We start from the raw sequence: 22,798 nt of genomic DNA, 5'->3' as shown, positions 1-22,798 counted from the left end.
ATCAGGTTCCCTGCTCAGTGGGGAGTTGCTTCTCCCTCTCCCTCTGTTGCTCCCCCTGCTTGTGCTCTCGCTGTCTCTCATTCTCTCTCTCTCTTTCTCAAATAAATAAAAAAAAAAGCCACAAATTCCTGTGAAACTAGCTTAGGAAATAGGAGCTGTTATGTGAAAAAAATTTTTAAATATTTTATTTACTTGGGAGAGGGAGAGAAAGAGAGAGTGAGCATGAGTGCGGAGGGGCAGAGGGAGAGGGAGAAAGAATCTGAAGCAGACTCCACACTGAGAGCAGACTCTTCAGGGAGCAGAGTCCCAAGTGGGGCTCAATCCCAGGACCACGAGATCATGACCTGAGCTGAAACTAAGAGTTGGAAGCTTAACTAACTGAGCTACCCAGGTGCCCTGTTATGTGAAATTTTAACTCTAAGTTGGTTACACATGATGTGATGGTTAATTTTGTGTTAACTTGCCTTGGTTATGATGCCTAGTTCCTTGTCAAATACTAGTCTATATGTTGCTGTAAAGGTATTTTATAAATGTGATTAGTATTTATGATCAGTTGACTTTAAAGTAAAGCAGATTACCTTTCATAATGTGGATGAGCTTCATTTAATCAGTTGAAGAGCAAAGACTGAAGTTTCCTAAAAAAGAAAGAATTCTGCCTAGAGACTGAAATAGAGAATCCCTATCTGAGTTTCCAGCCTGAAGTCTTGCCTTGTGGATTTTGGACTCAAGATCACAACATCAGCTCTTAACCTGAATTTCTAACCTACCAATCTGTGCTATGGGTTTTGAAGTTGCCAGTATCCACAATTACATGAGCCAATTTCTTAAAATTTTATCTATCTATCATCTATCTATCTCTATCCATCTGTCCATCCATCCATCATTGGTTCTGTTTCTCTGAAGAACTCTAATACACATAGTCTGACACATTTGGTTATTTTTGCTTTTGTGAGGCTATGATATCAATCACAACTTGGTATATCTGTTACCATTCTCTCTCAGATTCTCTTTGCTGTAAACTTATTTCAGTATTATTGGGCACACCAAGTACAGTTGACCCTTGAACAATGTGGGGGTTAGGGGTGCCAGCACCCCGCATAGTCAAAAATCCATGTATAACTTTTGACTCCCCCAAAACTTAACTGCTAATATCCTACCTCTGAAGTCTTACTGATAACATAAACAGTCGATTAACACATATTTTTTATGTTATATGTATTATATACTGTATTCTTAAAGTAAGCTAGAGCAAAGAAAATATTAAGGAAATCATAAGGAAGAGAAAATACATTTACAATACTGTACTGTATTTACAAAAAAAAAACCAAAACACCCCAAAACACATGTAAGTGGACCTATGCAATTCAAACCTGTGTTGTTCAAGGGTCAACTCTATTTTTATGCTTCTGGATTTTTGCCCTTGCCCTTCCTTCCCTCAGCTTGAAACCAGTGATCCCTTCTTGTCCTGGTAAACTCATGTATCTCTAAGTATCCAATTCATACCATCTTTCCTCTGAGAGCATTCATAGCCTAATAAGTGAAATCACCTTTCACTCTTTCATTATTTGAGTCATTTAAAGGATGTTTATTGAGCATCTACTGCATTCAAAGCTCTCAGAAGTGAGCACTGGATAAGAGAGAGATGATCTCTTTTCTTAGGATGGGGTGATCAGCTCTGTTTACTCAAGACACTCTAGATTATGCCTGTTGTTGTGGGGTAATTATACTGCCTTCTTTCTGTCTCAAAAGTATTTTGGTTTTGATGATAAATTATGTGATCTTCTTACTTATCAAACATACACTGTAGTAAGGAAGACAAACTTTAAGCAGGTGTTGTAGGTTGAATTGTGTCTTTTCCCCACCCCCAAATATGTTGACCTCCTAACTCCCAGAACCCAAGAACATGACATTATTCAGATATGAGTCTTTAACCAAGTTAAAAGGAGGTCATATTGGATTAAGGGTCCTAATCCAGTGACTGGTGTCTTTATACGTGGGGAGAAATTTGAACATGGAGACACACAAGAGAATATCATGTGATAAAGGAGGCAGAAATTGTAGTTATGTGTCTATAAGCCAAGAGTGTCAAGGATTACTAGCAACCACCAGAAGCTAGAAAAATCAAGAAAAGATCCTTCCCTTGAACTTTCAGAGAGCAATGGCCTTGCTGACACCTTGATTTCAGACTTCTCATCTTCAGAACTGTGAGAGAATAAATTTTTTTTTGAGCCATCTAGTTTGTGGTAATTTGTTATAGCTTTTCTGGGAAATCAATACAATAGGCAATGTGAAAAATTATGTGTGTTACATAAAGCAAGATATTTTGTACAATGAGGCAATATGAGGAGAATATAGAAGCCTACATGTTCGAGGAAATAACATTTAGGGGATTTTAAGAATGTCTCAGGAAGAGTATAGCATTTTCAGTGATCCTGAGACAAGACATAGTTTGATGCTCTAAAGAAACCAACAGAAGATCTACATAGTTGAGATTTAAGAGCAAAAGTTGACAGTAGCATAGCATAAGACTGCATAGATAAGCAGTGTCTTGGTTGTGGAGAACCTGACAAATAGCAAAGTGATTTTAGACTTTGTGCTAAAGTTGGTGGAAAGTCACTGGAGCATTTTGGGTATAGAGCTGGAAGTGGCATGATCAATTTGTGCTATAGAATGTTATTTTGCTTGATAAATCTTGGGAAAAAGAAGAGTGGTAAGAATGGAGGCAAGTGGATTCCTGAGGGCCCAGAGGTAAAAACTGTTTCTGTTGCATGTGGGGAAAGAGAGAGAGGGGTGTGAAAGAAGAGGCCCAGTTTCTGGCTTGGACAGCTGTGCAGATGGTGACTTTTGCTTGAGATAGAGAATATTGGAAGAGAAATTTGAGGGAAGGGGAATGACGATTTCAATTTAGATTTCTGTTATCTTTGAAGTGTATGTGAAAAATGCAAAAGAACATACCAATATTGTTGTGGAAATAGACTGCAGACTCAAAATTTAATTCATGTATCATTTATTTGCTTCTAATCTGCAACAGGTAGAATTGGGTAATGCACACATATTACACACATACTGGCCCAATTCCCCAGTCTTCTTGGTACCTTGTAGTTACAAATGTTCTTTAATGCATCCTTACATACAGCATCTCTTTAGGAGAATGGTCTTTCTTTGTGGTCAGGGGTCCTTTTGTTTTATAACTGGTTCTCTCTCTCTCATATTGGATCAAGAATTCCTTAAGACATGGAAAAGAGGTTTATATCACAGGGTAGGGATAGCTGTGGGTAAGAGTTACAGTGTGGGTTGTGAACAGGGGTTACATAAGGACAGAGAGGAACTTTGGACAGAAGTTATCTTGTGTCAGAGGAAACTATGGATAGGATTATCTTGTGACTCAGGAGTATCTTTTATCAAATATAATAAAGTATTATAAGTGATATTATTGAAGAATATGGTGAGTGGGGTACACAACAAATTATCATACCTAGTGGTGGTTAGAGAAGCTAACACTTGAGGTGGGTCTTGAAAGATGGTTAAAAGATACGTGTGAAACTGCAGAGAATTCTAGGGACAGAGAGTATGATGAAGAAAGACACAGGGACTTGAAACTGCTTGGGTTCTTAGTTATTAGGATGCCTCAGTTTTAACCAACAGAAATCTCAACCCAAACTCATTTAACTAGAATAGAAAATGTATTGTCTCAGGTAAATAAGCAGACCAAACTTATTCTGTGAAGGCTTGATATATGATGAGACTAGAACTCTGTTGTTCTTTATATTTCTTGGCTCTTATTCTTCAGCATTGGCTTTATATTCAGCAGTGTGCCTCCTTGTGATCCCTAGATGGCTCCAGAAGCTCCTTGCACTACATGCTTCCAGATTGATGTTTCTTCCAGAAGCTTATTTTCCACAAATATGTCCTCTTTGCTCTGATTGGTTTATGTGCTTATCCTTGAATGATTGTGGCAAGGTGTATGGGACACAGAGTAACTAGCTTATTGCTGGAGTTGGGGGTAGGGGTCTGTCTCACTTAAACATGCGTGAAAGGGAAAGAGTTGTAAAACAAAGAAAATCAGCATGTATTACAAAGAAAATTTTATGGAAGGCAGAGGTTAGAAGCTAGGTAAAAAACAGATGTCACTCACATTAATTCCTCTCATTTCATTTATAAACATTTGCTGAATATCTCCTACCTACTAGATACTCTTTAGCTCAGTAGTCATGGATCCCAGCTCTCAGGGGAGTATACATTTAGTACTTTGTATAGATAGAGTGTAGTGTGTGAAAGGAGGGCAGAAGTAAAGGTGGGTTGAGGAAAAATGTGGGCAGAGGAAAAAACATGGAGAAGCTTGTGTGCCTTGCTGAAGAGTTTGGGCTTTATCACAAAGACAGTAAGGAGCAAGTAAAGGGCTTGAGAAGAAAGATGAGGACTTGGCGGCATAATTAATTGGTGGGAAAGAGGACCAGAGGTGGATTGCAAGTTACAGGATTGCAGGCAGGCTTAAAGAATGGAGTGGCAGTGGAAATAGAGAAAGGAGGAGGGTTATAAGTTGAGAATGATTCATTGTTGAACAATTCACACAAAGCTGTGTGACTTTGAACTTGGGCTTTAGAGTCATACAGAGCTGGAGAGCTAAGCTTTGCCACTTACTGGCTTGGTTATTTTGGTCCAGTGGCTTTTCTCAGTTTTTACTTTGGTCATCAGTAAAATGAGACTATTCCAAATATCCACCCACTGTATGCCCCACACTCCTTTCTAGGATCATCACCATTTAGTACATTTGGGAATAAAGACTGTTTCACATCCATTCCTTAATTCAGTATCTTAGCTGTTTCTCCTCAGGTCCACCAATTCCTTTACTCAGGAATCACATATTAAAGACCTTTGTTTCTTTCATATGTTTGGTGAAATTTCAGGGTCAGGAGATACTTTACTATGAAGTTGCACAATTTAAAATTGATTATTAGGCATCCATTCTTTGAAAAGTCTGATGTCCACTGGCTGCCAATAATCTCACTGGCCCTGTTTTTATTTTATATATTTTTTGTTTTTTAATTGAAGTATAGTTGACATACCATGCTGGGCACTCTTCTTTCTGGACTCTAGCCAGTTGCCCAGGTGTTGTGTTTCTCCTATCTTTGTCCAGCCTTATCTGTAAATTTCCCATTATCTTGTGTTAATAGAGTACATTATCTGTTTTTAATTAAAATTTTATTTACTTACTTGAGAGAGAGAGAGCAAGCGAGAGAGAGAGCACGAGTGGGGGAGAGGCAGAGGGAGAGGGAGAAGCAGACTCCCCGCTGAGCGGGGAGCCCAATATGGGGCTCGATCCCAGGACCCCGGGATCATGACATGAGCAGAAGGTGACGTTTAACCGACTGAGCCACCAGGAGCCCCAAGCACATTATATTTTAATTGCTTTCATTGTTCTAGTCCAATTTATGCCTCAGGGCGTCATATCTCTCAAAGGGGACTATCACACTGTTTTCTAAACAAAGTCCCTGAAAGGAACTATGGTTGCAGTTTATAAAATAATAATGCTATTCAGCCTGCCACCTATCTCAGTACTAAGATTTTTTTTTTAATTTAATTTTATTATGTTATGTTAATCACCATACATTACAATCATTAGTTTTTGATGTAGTGTTCCATGATTCATTGTTTGCATATAACACCCAGTACTCCATTCAGTACGTGCCCTCTTTAATACCCATCACCAGGCTAACCCATCCCCCCACCCCCTCCCCTCTAGAACTCTCAGTTTGTTTCTCAGAGTCCATAGTCGCTCATGGTTCGTCTCTCCCTCTGATTTCCCCCCCCTTCATTTTTCCCTTCCTACTATCTTTTTTTTTTTTTTTTAACATATAATGTATTGTTTGTTTCAGAGGTACAGGTCTGTGATTCATCAGTCTTACACAATTCACAGCGCTCACCATAGCACATACACTCCCCAATGTCTATCACCCAGTCACTCCATCCCCTACCACTCCAGCAACCCTGTTTGTTTCCTGCGATTAAGAATTCCTCATATCAGTGAGATCATATGATACATGTCTTTCTCTGATTGACTTATTTTGCTTAGCATAGTACCCTCTAGTTCCATCCACGTCGATGCAAATGTCAAGATTTCATTCCTTTTGATGGCTGCATAATACTCCATTGTATATATATACCACTTCTTCTTTATCTGTTCATCTGTTGATGGACATCTTGGCTCTTTCCATAGTTTGGCTATTGTGGACATTGCTGCTATAAACACTGGGGTGCATGTACCCCTTCAGATCACTACATTTGTATCTTTGGGGTAAATACCCAGTAGTGCAATTGATGGATTGTATGGTAGTTCTATTTTTAACTTTTTGAGGAACCTCCATACTGTTTTCCAGAGTGGCTCCACCAGCTTGCATTCCCACCAACAGTGTAGGAGGGTTCCCCTTTCTCCACATCCTTGTCAACATCTATCCTTTCCTGACTTGTTAATTTTAGCCATTCTGACTGGTGTGAGGTGATATCTCATTGAGGTTTTGATTTGGATTTCCCTGATGCCAAGTGATGTTGAGCACTTTTTCATGTGTCTGTTGGCCATTTGGATGTCTTCTTTGCAGAAATGTCTGTTCCTGTCTTCTGCCCATTTCTTGATTGGATTCTTTGTTCTTTGGGTGTTGAGTTGGATGAGTTCTTTATAGATTTTGGATACTAGCCCTTTATCTGATATGTCATTTGCAAATATCTTCTCCCATTCTGTTGGTTGTCTTTTGGTTTTGTTGACTGTTTCCTTTGCTGTGCAAAAGCTTTTTATCTTGAAGTCCCAATAGTTCATTTTTGCCCTTGCTTCCCTTGCCTTTGGTGATGTTTCTAGGAAGAAGTTGCTGCGGCTGAGGTCGAAGAGGTTGCTGCCTGTGACCTCCTTTAGGATTTTGATGGACTCCTGTCTCACATTGAGGTCTTTCAACCATTTTGAGTCTATTTTTATGTGTGGTGTAAGGAAATGGTCCAGTTTTATTCTTCTGCAAGTGGCTGTCCAATTTTCCCAACACCATTTGTTGAAGAGACTGTCTTTTTTCCATTGGACATTCTTTCCTGCTTTGTTGAAGATTAGTTGGCCATAGAGTTGAGGGTACATTTCTGGGCTCTCTGTTCTGTTCCATTGATCGATGTGTCTGTTTTTGTGCCAGTACCATACTGTCTTGATGATTAAAGCTTTGTAATAGAGTTTGAAGTCCGGAATTGTAATGCCATGAGTTTTGGTTTTCTTTTTCAACATTCCTTTGGCTATTTGGGGTCTTTTCCAGTTCCATACAAATTTTAGGATTATTTGTTCCATTTCTTTGAAAAAAAGTGGATGGTATTTTGATAGGGATTGCATTGAATGTGTAGATTGCTCTAGGTAGCATTGACAACTTCACAATATTTGTTCTTCCAATCCGTGAGCATGGAACGTTTTTCCATTTCTTTGACTCTTCCTCAATTTCTTTCATGAGTATTTTATAGTTTTCTGAGTACAGATTCTTTGCCCCTTTGGTTAGATTTATTCCTAGGTATCTTATGGTTTGGGTGCAATTGTAAATGTGATCGACTCCTTAATTTCTCTTTCTTCTGTCTTATTGTTGGTATATAGGAATGTCACTGATTTCTGTGCATTGATTTTATATCCTGCCACTTTACTGAATTCCTGTATGAGTTCTAGCAGTTTTGGGGTGGAGTCTTTTGGGTTTTCCACATGAAGTATCATATCATCTGCAAAGAGTGAGAGTTTGACTTCTTTTTTCCTCATTTGGATGCCTTTTATTTCTTTTTGTTGTCTGATTGTTGTGGCTAGGACCTCTAATACTTTGTTGAATAGCAGTGGTGATAGTGGACATCCCTGCCACGTTCCTGACCTTAGGGGGAAAGCTCTCAGTTTTTCTCCATTGAGAATGATATTCGCTGTGGGTTTTTCATAGATGGCTTTTATGATATTGAGGTATGTACCCTCTATCCCTACACTCTGAAGAGTTTTGATCAAGAAAGGATGCTGTACTTTGTCAAATGCGTTTTCTGCATCTACTGAGAGGATCATATGATTCTTGTTCTTTCTTTTGTTAATGTATTGTATCACATTGATTGATTTGTAGATGGTGAACCAACCTTGCAGCCCAGGGATAAATCCCACTTGGTCGTGGTGAAAATCCTTTTAATGTACTGTTGGATCCTATTGGCTAGTATTTTGGTGAGAATTTTTGCATCCATGTTCATCAAGGATATTGGTCTGTAATTCTCCTTTTTGATGGGGTCTTTGTCTGCTTTTGGGATCAAGGTAATGGCGTCATAAAACAAGTTTGGAAGTTTTCCTTGCATTTCTATTTTTTGGAACAGTTTCAGAAGAATAGGTATTAATTCTTCTTTAAATGTTTGGTAGAATTCCCCTGGGAAGCCATCTGGCCCTGGGCTTTTGTTTATTGGGAGATTTTTGATGACTGTTTCAATTTCCTTAGTGGTTATAGGTCTGTTCAGGTTTTCTATTTCTTCCTGGTTCAGTTTTGGTAGTTGATACATCTCTAGGAATGCATCCATTTCTTCCAGGTTATCTAGTTTGCTGGCATATAGTTGCTCATAATATGTTCTTATAATTGTTTGTATTTCTTTGGTGTTGGATGTGATCTCTCCTCTTTTATTCATGATTTTGTTTATTTGGGTCCTTTCTCTTTTCTTTTTGATAAGTCTGGCCAGGGGTTTATCAATCTTGTTAATTCTTTCAAAGAACCAGCTCCTAGTTTTGTTGATCTATTCTACTGTTCTTTTGGTTTCTATTTCATGGATTTCTGCTCTGATCTTTATTATTTCTCTTCTCCTGCTGGGCTTAGGCTTTATTTGCTGTTCTTTCTCCAGCTCCTTTAGGTGTAGGGTTAGGTTGTGTATTTGAGACCTTTCTTGTTTCTTGAGAAAGGCTTGTATTGCTAGATACATTCCCCTTAGGACCGCCTTTGCTGCATCCCAAAGATTTTCAATAGTTGTGTTTTCATTTTCATTTGTTTCCATGAATTTTTTTAATTCTTCTTTAATTTCCTGGTTGACCCATTTCATTCTTTAGGAGGATGCTCTTTAGCCTCCGTGTATTTGAGTTCTTTCTGACTTTCCTCTTGTGATTGAGTTCTAGTTTCAAAGCATTGTGGTCTGAAAATATGCAGGGAATGATCCCAGTCTTTTGGTACCAGTTGAGACCTGATTTCTGACCTAGGATATGATCTATTCTGGAGAATGTTCCATGGGCACTAGAGAAGAATGTGTATTCTGTTGCTTTGGGATGGAATGTTTTGAATATATCTGTGAAGTCCTTTGGTCCAGTGTGTCATTTAAAGTCTTTATTTCCTTGTTGATCTTTTGCTTAGATGATCTGTCCATTTCAGTGAGGGGGGTGTTAAAGTCCCCCACTATTATTGTATTGTTGTCGATGTGTTTCTTTGCTTTTGTTATTAATTGGCTTATATAATTGGCTGCTCCCATGTTAGGGCATAGATATTTATAATTGTTAGATCTTCTTGTTGGATAGACCCTTTAAGTAGGATATAGTGTCCTTCCTCATCTCTTATTATAATCTTTGGTTTATTTATTTATTTATTTATTTATTTTTTTTTTAAAGATTTTTTTTTATTTATTTATTCATTTGAGACACAGAGATACAGAGAGAGAGAGAGCAAGCATGAGCAGTGGGAGAGGCAGAGGGAGAGGAAGAAGCAGACTCCCCGCTGAGTCAGGAGACCTATGTGGGACTCGATCCCAGGACCGTGGGATCATGACCTGAGCCGAAGGCAGATGCTTAACTATCTGAGCCACCCAGGCGCCGCTATAGTCTTCGGTTTAAAATCTAATTTGTCTGATATAAGGATTGCCACCCCAGCTTTCTTTTGGTGTCCATTGGCATGGTAAATGGTTTTCCACCCCCTCACTTTCAATCTGGGGGTGTCTTTGGGTCTAAAATGAGTCTCTTGCATATAGCATATCGATGGGTCTTGTTTTTTTATCCAACCTGATAGCCTGTGTCTTTTGATTGGGGCATTTAGCCCATTTACGTTCAGGGTAACTATTGAAAGATAGGAATTTAGTGCCACTGTATTGCCTATAAGGTGACTGTTATTGTATCTTGTCTGTTTTCCTTTCTGGTCTATCTTGCTTTTAGGCTCTCTCTTTGCTTAGAGGACCCCTTTCAATATTTCTTGTAGGGCTGGTTTCGTGTTTGCAAATTCCTTTAGTTTTTGTTTGTCCTGGAAGCTTTTTATCTCTCCTTCAATTTTCAATGACAGCCTAGCTGGATATAGTATTCTCGGCTTCATATTTTTCTCATTTAGTGCTCTGAATATATCATGCCAGTCCTTTCTGGCCTGCCAGACCTATCTGTGGATAGGTCTGTTGCGAGTCTAATGTTTCTACCATTGTAGGTTACATATCTCTTCTCCTGAGTTGCTTTCAGGATTTTCTCTTTGTCTCTGAGACTCGTTAAGTTTTACTATTAGATGTTGGTGTGTTGACCTATTTTTATTGATTTTTATTTTTAACTTTTTTTTTTTTTATTTGAGAGAGAGAGAATGAGAGACAGAGAGCATGAGAGGGAGGAGGGTCAGAGGGAGAAGCAGACTCCCTGCCGAGCAGGGAGCCTGACGCGGGACTCAATCCAGGAACTCCAGGATCATGACCTGAGCCGAAGGCAGTTGCTTAACCAACTGAGCCACCCAGGCACCCCTATTTTTATTGATTTTGAGAGGGGTTCTCTGTGCCTCCTGGATTTTGATTCCTGTTTCCTTCCCCAAATTAGGGAAGTTCTCTGCTATAATTTGCTCCTATATACCTTCTGCCCCTCTTTCTCTTTCTTCTTCTTCTGGGATCCCAATTATTCTAATGTTGTTTCGTCTTATGGTATGGCTTATCTCTTGAATTCTGCCCTCATGATCCAGTAGTTGTTTACCTCTCTTTTTCTCAGCTTCTTTATGCTCCATTATTTGGTCTTCTATATCACTAATTCTTCTGCCTCATTTATCCTAGCAGTTAGCGTCCCAATTTTTTATTGCACCTCATTAATAGCCTTTTTGATTTCGACTTGGTTATATTTTAGTTCTTTTATTTCTCCAGAAAGAGTTTCTCTAATATCTTCCATGCTTTTCTCAAGCCCAGCTAGTATCTTTAAAATCATCATTCTGAACTCTAGTTCCCTCATCATACTAATGTCCGTATTGAGTAGGTCCCTGGCAGTCGGCACTGCCTCTTGTTCTTTTTGTTGAGGTGATTTTTTCCATCTTGTCATTTTGTCCAGAGGAGAATTAGATGAATGAGAGAACAAAATGCTAACAGGGTAACAACGTCCCCAGAAAATATACTCCAAACAAATCAGAAAAGACCTGAATCTGGGTGAAAAGAAAGGGAAAGAAAGAAAAAAGAAAAGAAAAAAAAGAAAAAGATAAAAACAAACAAAAACAGAACAAAACAAAAAAAACAGAATATGATCAAATATGATCAGGCTGGTATATAGATCAGTGCCACACACTAGATTTTGGGTGTATTTTGGTCTGTTAGAAGAAAGTGCCTCCCAAAATTTTAAAGAAAGAAAAACTTATATATATACTAAATAAGTGTTAATATGATGAAGGGATGGAATATGAATGTAAAGATGAAAATTATAAAAAATTTCATAAAAGGAATTGGTAAGATAAGTTGTTTGAAAAAAGAAAGAAGAAGATTTAAAAAAAAAAAGAAAAAAAAGGGAGAGGATGTGATCAGGCCAGAGACTAGAATAAAGCCGTACACTAGAGATTTAGGGTATATTTTGATCTGTTAGAAGAAATTGTATTTCCAAATTTTAAAGAGAGAACGATTTATATATATATGCCAAAAATAAGGGTAACTACTATGAAGCGATATAATGACTCTAAAAATGAAAAATAAAAAGGTTTTTTAAAAAAGGGATTGATAAGTTGTTGGTTGAAAAAGGGAAAAAGAAAAATTCCAAAAAAAAAGACAAAAAAAATTAACTTTGAAAGACTAACGAATCATAGGAAAAAAGCCATGGATTCTTTGTGCATTATTCCCCTAGCGCTGGAGTTCTGCCATTCTCATTGATCAGTAAACTTGGTCTTGGCTGGCTGTTCTTGCTGATCTTCTGGGGGAGGGGCCTGTTGCTGTGGTTCCCTGATGTCTTTGCTGGAGGCGGAATTGCCCCACCCTTGCCTGTCTGGGCTAAGTAATCTGCTAGGGTTTGCTCTCAGGAGCTTTTGTTCCCTGCAAGCTTTCCGTGCAGCTTTGGAGGACGAGAGTGAAAATGGCAGCTTCCCAATCTCCGCCCTGGAGGAGCCGAGAACTCCAGGACCCGCTCCTCAGTGCGCCCCCAGAGAAAAGCAGTCAATCACTCCCATCTCCCCGGTCTCCGGCTGCACTCCGTGCTCACCCGACCTGTAACCGAGCGTTTCTATCTCTGGCACCCGACCCGTGTGGAGTCTCCAAACCCAGCAGATCCCTGCAGTCCGCTCCCGTGCTGCTCCTCCCAGGGGAGGAAGGGGAGTCTTCCCGGATCTGCCGCTTGTTGGGTCCCTGCTGGAGGAGCAGGGGCCCGACTGTGCCGCAGATCATGGTTTATGGCAACCCCGAGCCGAGAGCCCGCGCCTGGGCTCTGTCTCTGCAACCGGCTTCCCCGCTCTGATACGTGGGAGCTCTGCCACACTCAGGCACCCCTGGTCTTCCTGTGACTCCGAGGGTCCTGAGACCATACTGCCCCGTGAGGGTTCCACCCCCTGCTTAGCCACTGGAGTGATGTCCCTCAGCAGAGCCGACTTCTACAAGTTCCGATTTTGTGCCCCGTTGCTCTATCACTTGCCGGTAGTGGCTGATGGAGGCCCCCTCCCCCGCCATCTATCCTCTCGAATATCGCCTCGGATTTACTTCTCTGTACGTCCTACCTTCCAGAATGTGGTCGCTTTTCTGTTCAGAGAGTTGTTGCTATTCTTTTCTTCGATCTCCTGTTGAGTTCGTAGGTGTTCAGAATGGTTTGATCCCTATCCAGCTGAATTCCTGGGACCAGATGAAATCCAGGTCTCCTACTCCTCCGCCATCTTGCTTCACCCCCAAACTAAATATTTTTAATGCTTATTGCATGTATTTCCACTTTGCCTCCCAGAAAGGGTGGAGAAATTTGCATTAGCCAACAGTGAATATTTAAAATGATCATTTTCAATTGTCAAATGGTTAAAAAAGAAATATCTAATAATTTCACTTTCTTTGAATACTAGGATCATTGACTTTTTATATGTTTATTGGCAGTTTGTATTTCATGAATTATCTGTTTATTTCTATTGCCCATTTAAAATGCTTCCTTTAAAATACTTTCTCTTTAGGAGCTCTTCATGGACTGAGGATAGTAATCTTTTGACTGCCATGCATACCACAATTATTTTTCCTGAGGTATGATTTGCCTTTTAATTTTATGTTAATTTTCTTTTGTACTGAATTTTACCGATTCATGGTGTCAAATCTATGAATCTCCTTTTTGTCGTTTCTTATATGCTTAGATTTCTCGACTCCACTTGGATAAATATGCATGTGTTTCCTTCTATGCTTTTGTATGGTTTTATATTTAAGTCTCTGATCCATGTAGAACTTATTTTAGAGTGTGGTCTTAATACTGTAGCTTAATTTTTCCTCAAATACCCACCTGTTAAGGCAAGATTAATTACTCATCGTATCTCATGGTTTTGAAGTTCACTTTACCATATACTAAATTTTTATGATAAAATGTGTTTCTGGGTTTTAATATGCTACCGTAATTATTCTAGTATATAGTCTATCTGATGGTATACATCCTTCCCTCTCCCTTCACCCCAAATGTACCATTTACTATTTACCCAACGTTTTGACTTTGTTTTTCTTTTTCTTTTAATATGATAAAATTATGAGTCTCAGTAGAATCATCCTGTCCTTGGTGTCCAAAGCTAAGTTGTTTTTTAAACAATGGATTTTAATTTTATAGTTGGCCCTTGAACAGCACAAGTTTGAACTGCACAGGTCCACTTATATGTGGATTTTTTATGGTATAGTACTGTAAATGTATTTTCTCTCACATATGATTTTTAAAATAACATTTTCTTTTCTCTTTATTGTAGGATTACAGCATATAACAGATTCACATAGTATGTGTTAATTGACTATTTATATTATTGGTAAGGATTCTAGTCAACAGTAGTTTATTAATGGCTTAGTTTTGGGGGACTTAAAGTTACAGGTAGATTTTTGACTGGTAGGGGATCAGTCCTCCTTATCCCCATGTTGTTCCAGGGTCAACTGTACTTATATTTCTTCTAATTTAAGAATTCTGTACTAGAATAGCAAACACATTTACAAACAGTAAATCAGTTGCTGTCAAAAGATTTATTGAAGAAAAATCAGCAAAATGAAAACAGACCCATTTTAAAAGTCTGTGTCAGGAAAGAATGAAGATTCATGTCCTTGAATTGCTAACCAAAAGCATAAGAAGAGTGCGATATCAGTGCTTAAGACCTGAAAAAAAATGACAAAAATTCAGGAAAGAAATTTTACAGAAAAAATTAAATTGATTAATATGTTTGTACACAATATTGTTTTTGACAGATTTATGTGTTTATAAAATATCACTCTGCCTAGTTTGCATCCATCATAAGCCAGGAACTATATAATATTTCTTACATTTTTTACATGTGGATGCTAAACAATTACTGAATAGTCTTAATTCTATTGCAAATAGAAGGAGGATTGCAAATATATTTTTTAATAGAAGAAAATCATTGGTTGCATGAAAAAATCTGTTTAGAATTAGCATTTCAGAACTTTTAATACTACAATTTTTTTTGAGATACGGTAATTCAATTCTCATCTCTTCAGCTACACTAAAATGTGCTATCAAGGGTTAACTAAAATGACATACATCATTAAATGTAGCAGGAAATGAGCTTTCTTTATTGCTCTCTCTCTCTACATATCCCTGAAAGCTGGGATTAAAGATTTTATATTAAAGTAAATAATTGGATAATAATTGAATTAACCTTTTTGATACTAGAGGAACTCTTGTATACTCAATTTTTAAGTTTCCATAAATACATTCTACTGCATGACTTCTATTGTTAAGCATCCACATTTTTCTGAGTCTAATACTTGCCTTAAATGTTCACATTCTTTATTAAGATTTTTTGCTTGCTAGACAAACTTCTTAGATGTTAAAACTAGCTGTCTAGGCTGTTGCCCAATTCTATGTGGCATCTGTTTTGCTGCTTTCAAATCAGGAACTCATCTGGTTCTTCTTTCAGTAGCTTAAAGACACCCATTTCAGTTGTAAAAGCATCTTCCTCATTGTTTAGGGTATCTGGATTGGGGGTGGTTTCTGAAAGTGGCTCACTGTCCTTAATTACAGATTCCATTGTATTATTTTCAGACAGATCTTCTTTTGTCAGAGTAGATGAATTTTCCGTGAGATTCATAGCTACTGATGTCGGGACTACAAAGTCGTATCTGGATTCAACAGCCGTGAGCAAAACAGGATCGTTCTCTGCTTCATTTGTGGTATTTTTCTCCATCCAAACATTGACTTCATCCATAGACTCTTCATCGGTCAGCAGAATATCTTCTGCATTATCTTTGTCTCTTTCGACAGTGGTAGCGAGTTCAAACACAGTGATGAACTTTTCCTCATCGGAGTCTGTTAGTTTAGGCACAGCATTGGGGTCATCCTCTGGAAGACTTAAGTCAATTTCAGTTATTTTCTCTTCTGTAAGGGCAGTTATGTCTGGAATAGTGAAGTTTTTTTCAGTAGCAGGAGAGATTTCAGCCTCAGGTATAGAAGAGTTGGTGATCTGGACGGCCTCATCAGCAGTGACATTGGATTTAACTGAGGAACTGTAATTGTTAACATCAGATTCATCCTTCCTAGCTGGAATGGTGGGAGTGTCTGCAATGCTGGCAGTGCCTCCCTTTAATGTGCCAGAGACTTCAGAAGTTATTGAGACATCTTCATTCCCTGGATCAGTGGTATCCAAGAGAATATCTTCTTTTGCCATGTTAGTGGAAAAATCTATTAAAGAAACAGTAGCACTTGGTGATGAAATATTACCAATTTTCGCTGGGATTAAATTTTCAGTAATAGAATCATTAGCCATGGTGTTTGTTGTGCCTGTCAGAGTAGTAATTTCTTTCTCCAGATGGGTTGATGACTTAATAATATGGGACTCAACATCATCTTCTGATTTTACTTTTTCCTTTGGAGATGTAAGCTTGTTGTCTGTTCTTGAAAAATCATTTTCGAGTGTATAGTCGTTTACTGAAGTAATGTGGTCTCCTTCTGAAGTGATGGTTGTTTCTGATTTAGGAATAGTGTTGTCAGCCCCAAAGAAAATGGTTGCTTCAGTTGTTGTTTTACTGCTTTCTGTTGGAGGATGAGAATCAATTTTTGGCAAACCATCTTCAGCCATGGGACAAAATGGCACCATGTACACTCACTGGTCTTTCCCTGGGTCCAATGGTATCCCTAGGCAGGAGAGTGATGTTCATTATAGTGATCGAAGCATTGGTCATCATGGTGATTGTTGCATCAACCATAGGGCCAATGGCAGTGGCTCTCCTTGAAGGTTGTTTCTGTGCTCTGATTGGGCATCTAGTTTCAAGAGTATTGACATTAGATGAAAAGACAATAGAATCCTCTCTGATAATGAAATCAACATTCACAGCTGGATTTATCGTGTTTTTCTTTATAAGGGATCTACCTTCCATTATGGAGCTAGTGTCACTTGAAACAGACATAGCAGTGTCAGCCACGTACTTTGTGGGTTTAGTGTCAGTGGGGAAAACACCAGGAGTCATGAGATTATCAGCATTAGCTTCAAGTTGTCTGTCTTTCAAGTAAGTTAAAAATGTCTTTTTGAGGTGAAGTGTCTTCTCTTGAGACTTATGGTATTTAAATGTCTAAAAAACAATGGCAGCTTTGGCAATGAAGGTAGCTACAGAAGGTAATTAGGTAGCAAGGATTTCATTTAGTTCTCTTCTTCTTCAGAGAGTGAATTCTCACTTTTTCAGTAAGGATAACAAGTTACTATCCTTTTAGGGTTTTTGTAGTTTTCATCTTCATTGCAATTCTTACTTTTTATTGAATTAACATGCTTAACAATGAGAGTGTCAGGTTTTGTATATTTAATTTCTTTAGGAATATTTTTCTGTAGAGAGTGTTAGTTCAACCGAATGCCAGGGAGTTGGCATTATATGCCAGAATTCACCCAGAAACAAAATTGAAGTATGTAATAACTGTATTAGCCTTAAGAATTATATCCTCAATTTCAGAGGGAGTGTTTTCTATAATGATATTAGTTATACCAGCCATCATCCTTTTGTTATCATTCTTAATGTTTAGCTACTTAGATGAAAGGAGATTGTAGGCTGGTGTTAATGTTTGCCCAGTGTCATTAGAAGAAAGAGAATTTTCATACTTAGACACAACTAAACCTGAAAAAGGGCAGCAGCATCAGCCAGAGCAATGGTTTCCATCCCAAGGGCAAATGCTTTTCTTCATTAGATATGGACTCAACCTCCAAGTTTACAGTGTCTTTTTAAAATTGATTGACCTGGTATAGATATATCACCATTCTCTGTAGAATTATGATAGGTTTAAGATGGGCATTTTTCATTTTAAAGATATGGACAGCTTCTCCAGAAATATTTTTGCTTCAAGGAGATGTCACTATGAGGGTCCCAAAATGTTTATTGACATGGGAAATGCTGTCAGTATCAGGGACAGGGAGGAAAGTCTTAAGTTAGTGACAAGCACAGGTTCTTTATTTCTAAGTCATTTCCAGTGGCAGTAAAGGAAATCATAATGTAAAGCCATTCTCTGGGTTGCCTAACTCAATGGGAGGTTTTTTAGCCTCTACATTTTTTTCTCATCATCTAGAGTTTGTGAGGCTTAATTCAGGATAAGGCATGCTATAAACAGAAGACTTGGTGTCCTTTTGGGGGGAATTCTTTTTTGTGTACAAAAAGGGAAAAAAAGATGGAAGTGTTAGCTGTATAATTGCTAGAAGTCAGCTTGGAGTACTTGGTATATGTTATATTGAATAGAATTAGAATAAGGAGCAAAATATTCGTTTTTATGAGCATTTAATTCCTGGTTAGAAATGTTAGGTGAGGGGTGCCTGGGGGGCTCAAGTCAGTGAGATGTCTGCCTTCAGCTCTGGTCATGATCCCAAGGTCCTGGGATACAGCCCCATGTTGGGCTCCCTGCTCAGCGGGGAATCTGCTTCTCCCTCTGCCCCTCTCCCAGCTGAGGCTCTCTCTCTGTCTCTCTCAAATGAATAAATAATAAAAAAAATCTTAAAAAAAAAAGAAATGTCAGGTGATATGATATCATCTTCATAGATACTAATTTCTCAAATAGTTTTTAATTTCAGGGATTACTGTTGTGCTCACACCAAACTCTGTTTCTAGTAATAATAGCTGTGAGGTGGGATCACATTGATTATAGCAATAGTAAGTCTTTTCTTTCCTATAGAGGATATTACCATTATCTTTTTTTTTTTAATCATTGACCTCAAAAAGGACACCTCACATTGAGAGTGTGTATCATCCATCAAAGAGCAGGAAGCATATGGTGAAAATCCTGGTGGGAGTGCTGGAATTTTAGCAATTTTGAGGATGGAACTGGAGTCATTTGCTCCAGGGAACATGGGAAACTCTTAATTGACCAATAGGTCATTACCACCAAAGATATTAGCTGACTTAAGGACAGAGGATCAGATTCTATAGGTGAGTTTCATTTTATCTAAGTAGTTGTTTCCTTTATTGTTGTAGTGTCTATTACTCTAATGGAAACTGTCTTTTCTCAGGAAAGCATCAAGCTTATGTTTAAGTAGCAAATTCTTCAGATCCACGATGAAAAAAAAGTTGTTTTTTTTTTTTTTTTTAAGTGGAAAAGGGGAAGCTGTTAACAAAAGAAGGAGACTTCTCAATAAGGCCTCAGGAAGGTTATTTGGCAATTTATGATTTTCATGGATACTTGACTAGGAAGAGTCCTCAGATACAGACTTTGAAAATGCTGATGTCATAGTGATGCCCACCCTTAAGACTTTGTATGGAGAATCTCTTGAGATTTATCAGATGAAATGTCATGTGCGATTTTAAAAGAATCAATTGAGATAAGTGGTGTCTTCTATGGACACTAGAATTCCTACTTTAGAAAGAGACTATATATCTTCAAATTTTATTTATTTATTTATTTATTGGAGAAAATAGAGTTATTAATCCTAGGTGCGATGATTATAATCACTATTGGAATGTATTTGCTGAGGAGGTTTCAGGTTCAGTATCTTCATTCCTGAGAGAATTGCCAGCTTCAGATACAGGGAGGGAGGTGAGAGGAGCAATTACATCTTGAGATTTAATTATGACAACATCCACATTTTTGTCCTCTTCCCCTCCAGTGATTGGAATGTTGGGTCCATGAGTAAGGAAATTGTAATTGAAGGATGCATTGGCCTGTGGTGTCACTATTTTTTTGTTTCTGAGGAAAATGGCATATATTATAGCAGGGTCAGTTATGATACTCATGTGTGCTTTGTAGTTTGTAGGCTTCTCAGGGATGTCCTTTAGAATAATTGTTTCTGTATGTGACTGAAGAATATCAGCCCTAAAGAATTTCCTTTAGCTTGTGATACAATAGAAATTTCTTGAAACCTAGATAATATTTTTTTTTTCTCAACAATGGTTTCTTGTGTATCATTTATGCTTTCTGAAGTTTGAAATTCAGTATTTGTTGCTCTGAAATTGGCTAATTAAATTCCAACTGAGGATTTTCCTCTACCATGGAAATGATCTCTGTGTAAGATGAAGATTTTTCATCGGTAGAAATAATGTCGATCACTTTTGTGAGCAAATTTGAGTTCCCAGTAATGAAGTAAGTTTCCTGAGGAACATAGCCATCTGGGAGGGAATCCTTTGGCTTGTGAAAGCTTGAGTAAGCTGCTACAGGGACAATGTCATCATCCTTATTCCCTGATTTATTATCAGCAGTGACATTTTTATTTACAAGATAAGGCTTTAGGTCAGCATCTTTTAGAGAATTTGTTTCCATCTGAATAACTGGATCATTTCCTGTTGTTCTGTTTACATCTGTAAGGTGATTCACTTAGCTGTGTATTTCACTGCAGAAGCTTTAGTTATTTCCCTTGTGTAATAGAAATTTGGTTTACTATATTCATTAGGAGAAAGAGTAGAAAACTTGGTGGTTGTTTTCTTGGGTTCTGAATTTTGATCACTAAAGGCATCAATATCAAAAATTTTGCTCTTGGTGACAATAGTAGCAGCTGTGTTCGCTTTGATATTAGCCATATTGTCTGAAGAACCTGTGGAATCAGCTTGGAGAACAGTATAAACCAAAGGTAAAGCCTTTGGGACTCTTTGACTTCTAGCATTTGTCCTTCTGAGGCAATGCCTTTATTGAAGTAAGGTGAGTCTATAGACACAGGCTCTGATGCTGCTGATATTAACACTATTGGGTAATATATGTTTGTGCCTTTTATAAGTTTGGGGGCAGCAGTTTCTTTAGTAGGATCTTTCAAAGTTAGGATGAAAATTTCAGGTAGCCCCATAGATGCAAGTCTTAGAGACCTGACACTCTCTGATGATGGAAGGCTATAATGACCAATGTTATTTTTGTTCTTAGTAGAAATAGCAGGAGCATATGGAATGTTGGCTGACATCTTTTTCAAAGGATAAACAAAAGTAAGAGCTGTGTTGATTGCATCTTCTGCGTTTTCTTTCACATTGGAGATGTCATCACTGGAAAGCTGAGCTATAGGAAAATTACTAAACCTTGAATCAGATATTGTAGCTATACCCATTTGATCTTCAGTAAAATCAGATATACTGGATGTGGTAGTGTCTGCTTTCCTGAGTGTAAATGTCTTATAAATGGTAGGTGAAGTATTTCTCCTGAGAAAATTATCACTATTTTTAAAAGCATGATTAGTAGTATCAGTTGTGAATGTCTTGCTGTCAGCTACAGGTTTCATGTCTGGAGAAAGGGAATGCTCAGTTATTTTATTTTCTAAGTCAAAGCCTTCAGAGGGAATTACGGTGTCATCATCACTATTTATGGTGCTTTTTCCTGCAGGTGTTTTGTCAGAAAAACTAGAAGGAAAGTTTATACTTGCATCAATTAGGAAGTGAGTTTTAGGTCTGTGAGCTTTGGTATTGACATTGGCATTGGAATTCTTGAGATCAATGGCATCAGTGTCAGTGCTATTTTCCTGTCTAGGAATCATAGGTTGGTAATTTTCTTTAGCTTTCAACACTGGAGGTATTGTTTTAGATAAGGTGTCTGAAGCAGCAACTGTGGTATATGGTGCATGAGACACATGTGTCTTGGGGGCATATATGAGTATACCCGTTTTTATCAGGGAATTATTTGCTCTATCTTCTAATTCAAAGGCATGCATATCTGAGACATATTCAGAACCACTGTCATCAGATGTCATAGTTGTATGGTCCATATATGCTGGAGTGATTTTGCCTGCAGAAGAAATGTCATCCACTCTTTCTGAAATCTCTTCTGTAAAATAAGTTGTTCCATATTCAGCTGATGTCCCTCTCTTCATAAAATCTTTCTGCTCAGATATATTGCCTTGTAAATTACTTGCCATGTCTTTTTCAGAGGTAATAATAGGTGAAATGATAGCTTTATCAGATGGAATAATTGTTTTCTCATGTGGAATGTTATAATCAGTCTCTTTGGTCATATCTTTTCCCATACTAGTACCTGGAACAAGTTCAGAATATTTGGAAGTCCCCGTGGATGCTGTGAAATCAGAAGGAGAAAAAGTTGACCTCCATTGTAGGCCATCTAGTCTAGTTGGAGTATTTGTGATGGACCCTCCTGTCTTAGTGACTTTATCATGAAAGGTAGGCCTAACATCTTCTGGAAGAATTAATGTGGAATTAGCTAAAAAGATTCCTTTTAAATTGGGAGGTGTTTGAGGCTTGTAGGAAGTAACATTAAATTTAGCAGTGACAGAATCTTCCATATTGCTGTCCCTCTTGGAGAGGGGATTGGGTTCAGTTCCTGATGGAAGGATTTTTCTCATAGCTGGGATGAAAACTGTTGTATTTGTAAAATTATGTAATTCCAATTTAGCAGGTGGATCTTCTTGATCAAAAAGATCAGCTATTTTCCTTCTTTAATAGACACTATCTTGAGAGTCTTCTCTAAGGGTTGAGGCTTTCATCATTGGTCTTTGAGATATGAAATATATATAAAATATATATCAGTCTTAGTTTTATAATTCTCAGGAGTATCTCTATTCAGAGAGAAAAATGATTCAACTTCACCATCTGTGGTACTATCTGAAAAAGTAGTCGATCCAGTTGGGGAAATATTCTGGGCCAATGGATAGGAAGGAATGTCAGCTTGACTTATTATGATCTGTCTCTCTGAAACATCACCACCATTAATGGCATCAGCATATTCAGTTGCTCTTTCTAACATTTCTGACCTATTTATTACAGATTCAGATCAGGATTTATCTGTTATTAGACCAGAGGTTTCAGGATTTTCAGGCAAGGAATTAGGACTAAGCATGGCAGATGTTAATAGAGATGAGAATCCCCTAGATTTAACATCTTCTCCAGGTAACATAGAATCACCTCCTTCATAACTATCTTCAGCGGAAAGAACAATGGAATCAGCCACAGGGCTGGCTGCCTTATTCATAGATGAAGAAAAGATTGGAGCTCTGTTTCTTTTCTCAGTATTTTTACCAATAATGGGAAGATCATCATCAGG

At 38.0% G+C, this 22,798-nt stretch overlaps 1 protein-coding gene across 1 annotated transcript; it reads right to left on the bottom strand.

Annotated features, from left to right (window-relative positions):
- Positions 1-15,254: 15,254 nt before the first annotated feature.
- On the bottom strand, positions 15,255-16,524 carry CABS1 (calcium binding protein, spermatid associated 1). Its single transcript, XM_045879441.3, has one exon. It carries the CDS (start codon positions 16,461-16,463, stop codon positions 15,255-15,257), a length of 1,209 nt encoding a protein of 402 aa, XP_045735397.3. The 5' UTR covers positions 16,464-16,524.
- Positions 16,525-22,798: the final 6,274 nt, after the last annotated feature.

Source organism: Mirounga angustirostris, unplaced genomic scaffold, assembly GCF_029215605.1.
Source record: "Mirounga angustirostris isolate CCGP_5_RB_7025 unplaced genomic scaffold, mMirAng1.0.hap1 SCAF_2, whole genome shotgun sequence".
Taxonomy (NCBI): domain Eukaryota; kingdom Metazoa; phylum Chordata; class Mammalia; order Carnivora; family Phocidae; genus Mirounga; species Mirounga angustirostris.
The sequence above is the reverse complement of the archived record's forward strand: the minus strand, read 5'-3'. Positions and strand labels throughout refer to the sequence as shown.

Bases quoted from the DNA above. Each gene is read 5' to 3' on its own strand.
- CABS1 (XM_045879441.3), bottom strand. From the start codon at position 16,463: ATGGTGCCATTTTGTCCCATGGCTGAAGATGGTTTGCCAAAAATTGAT.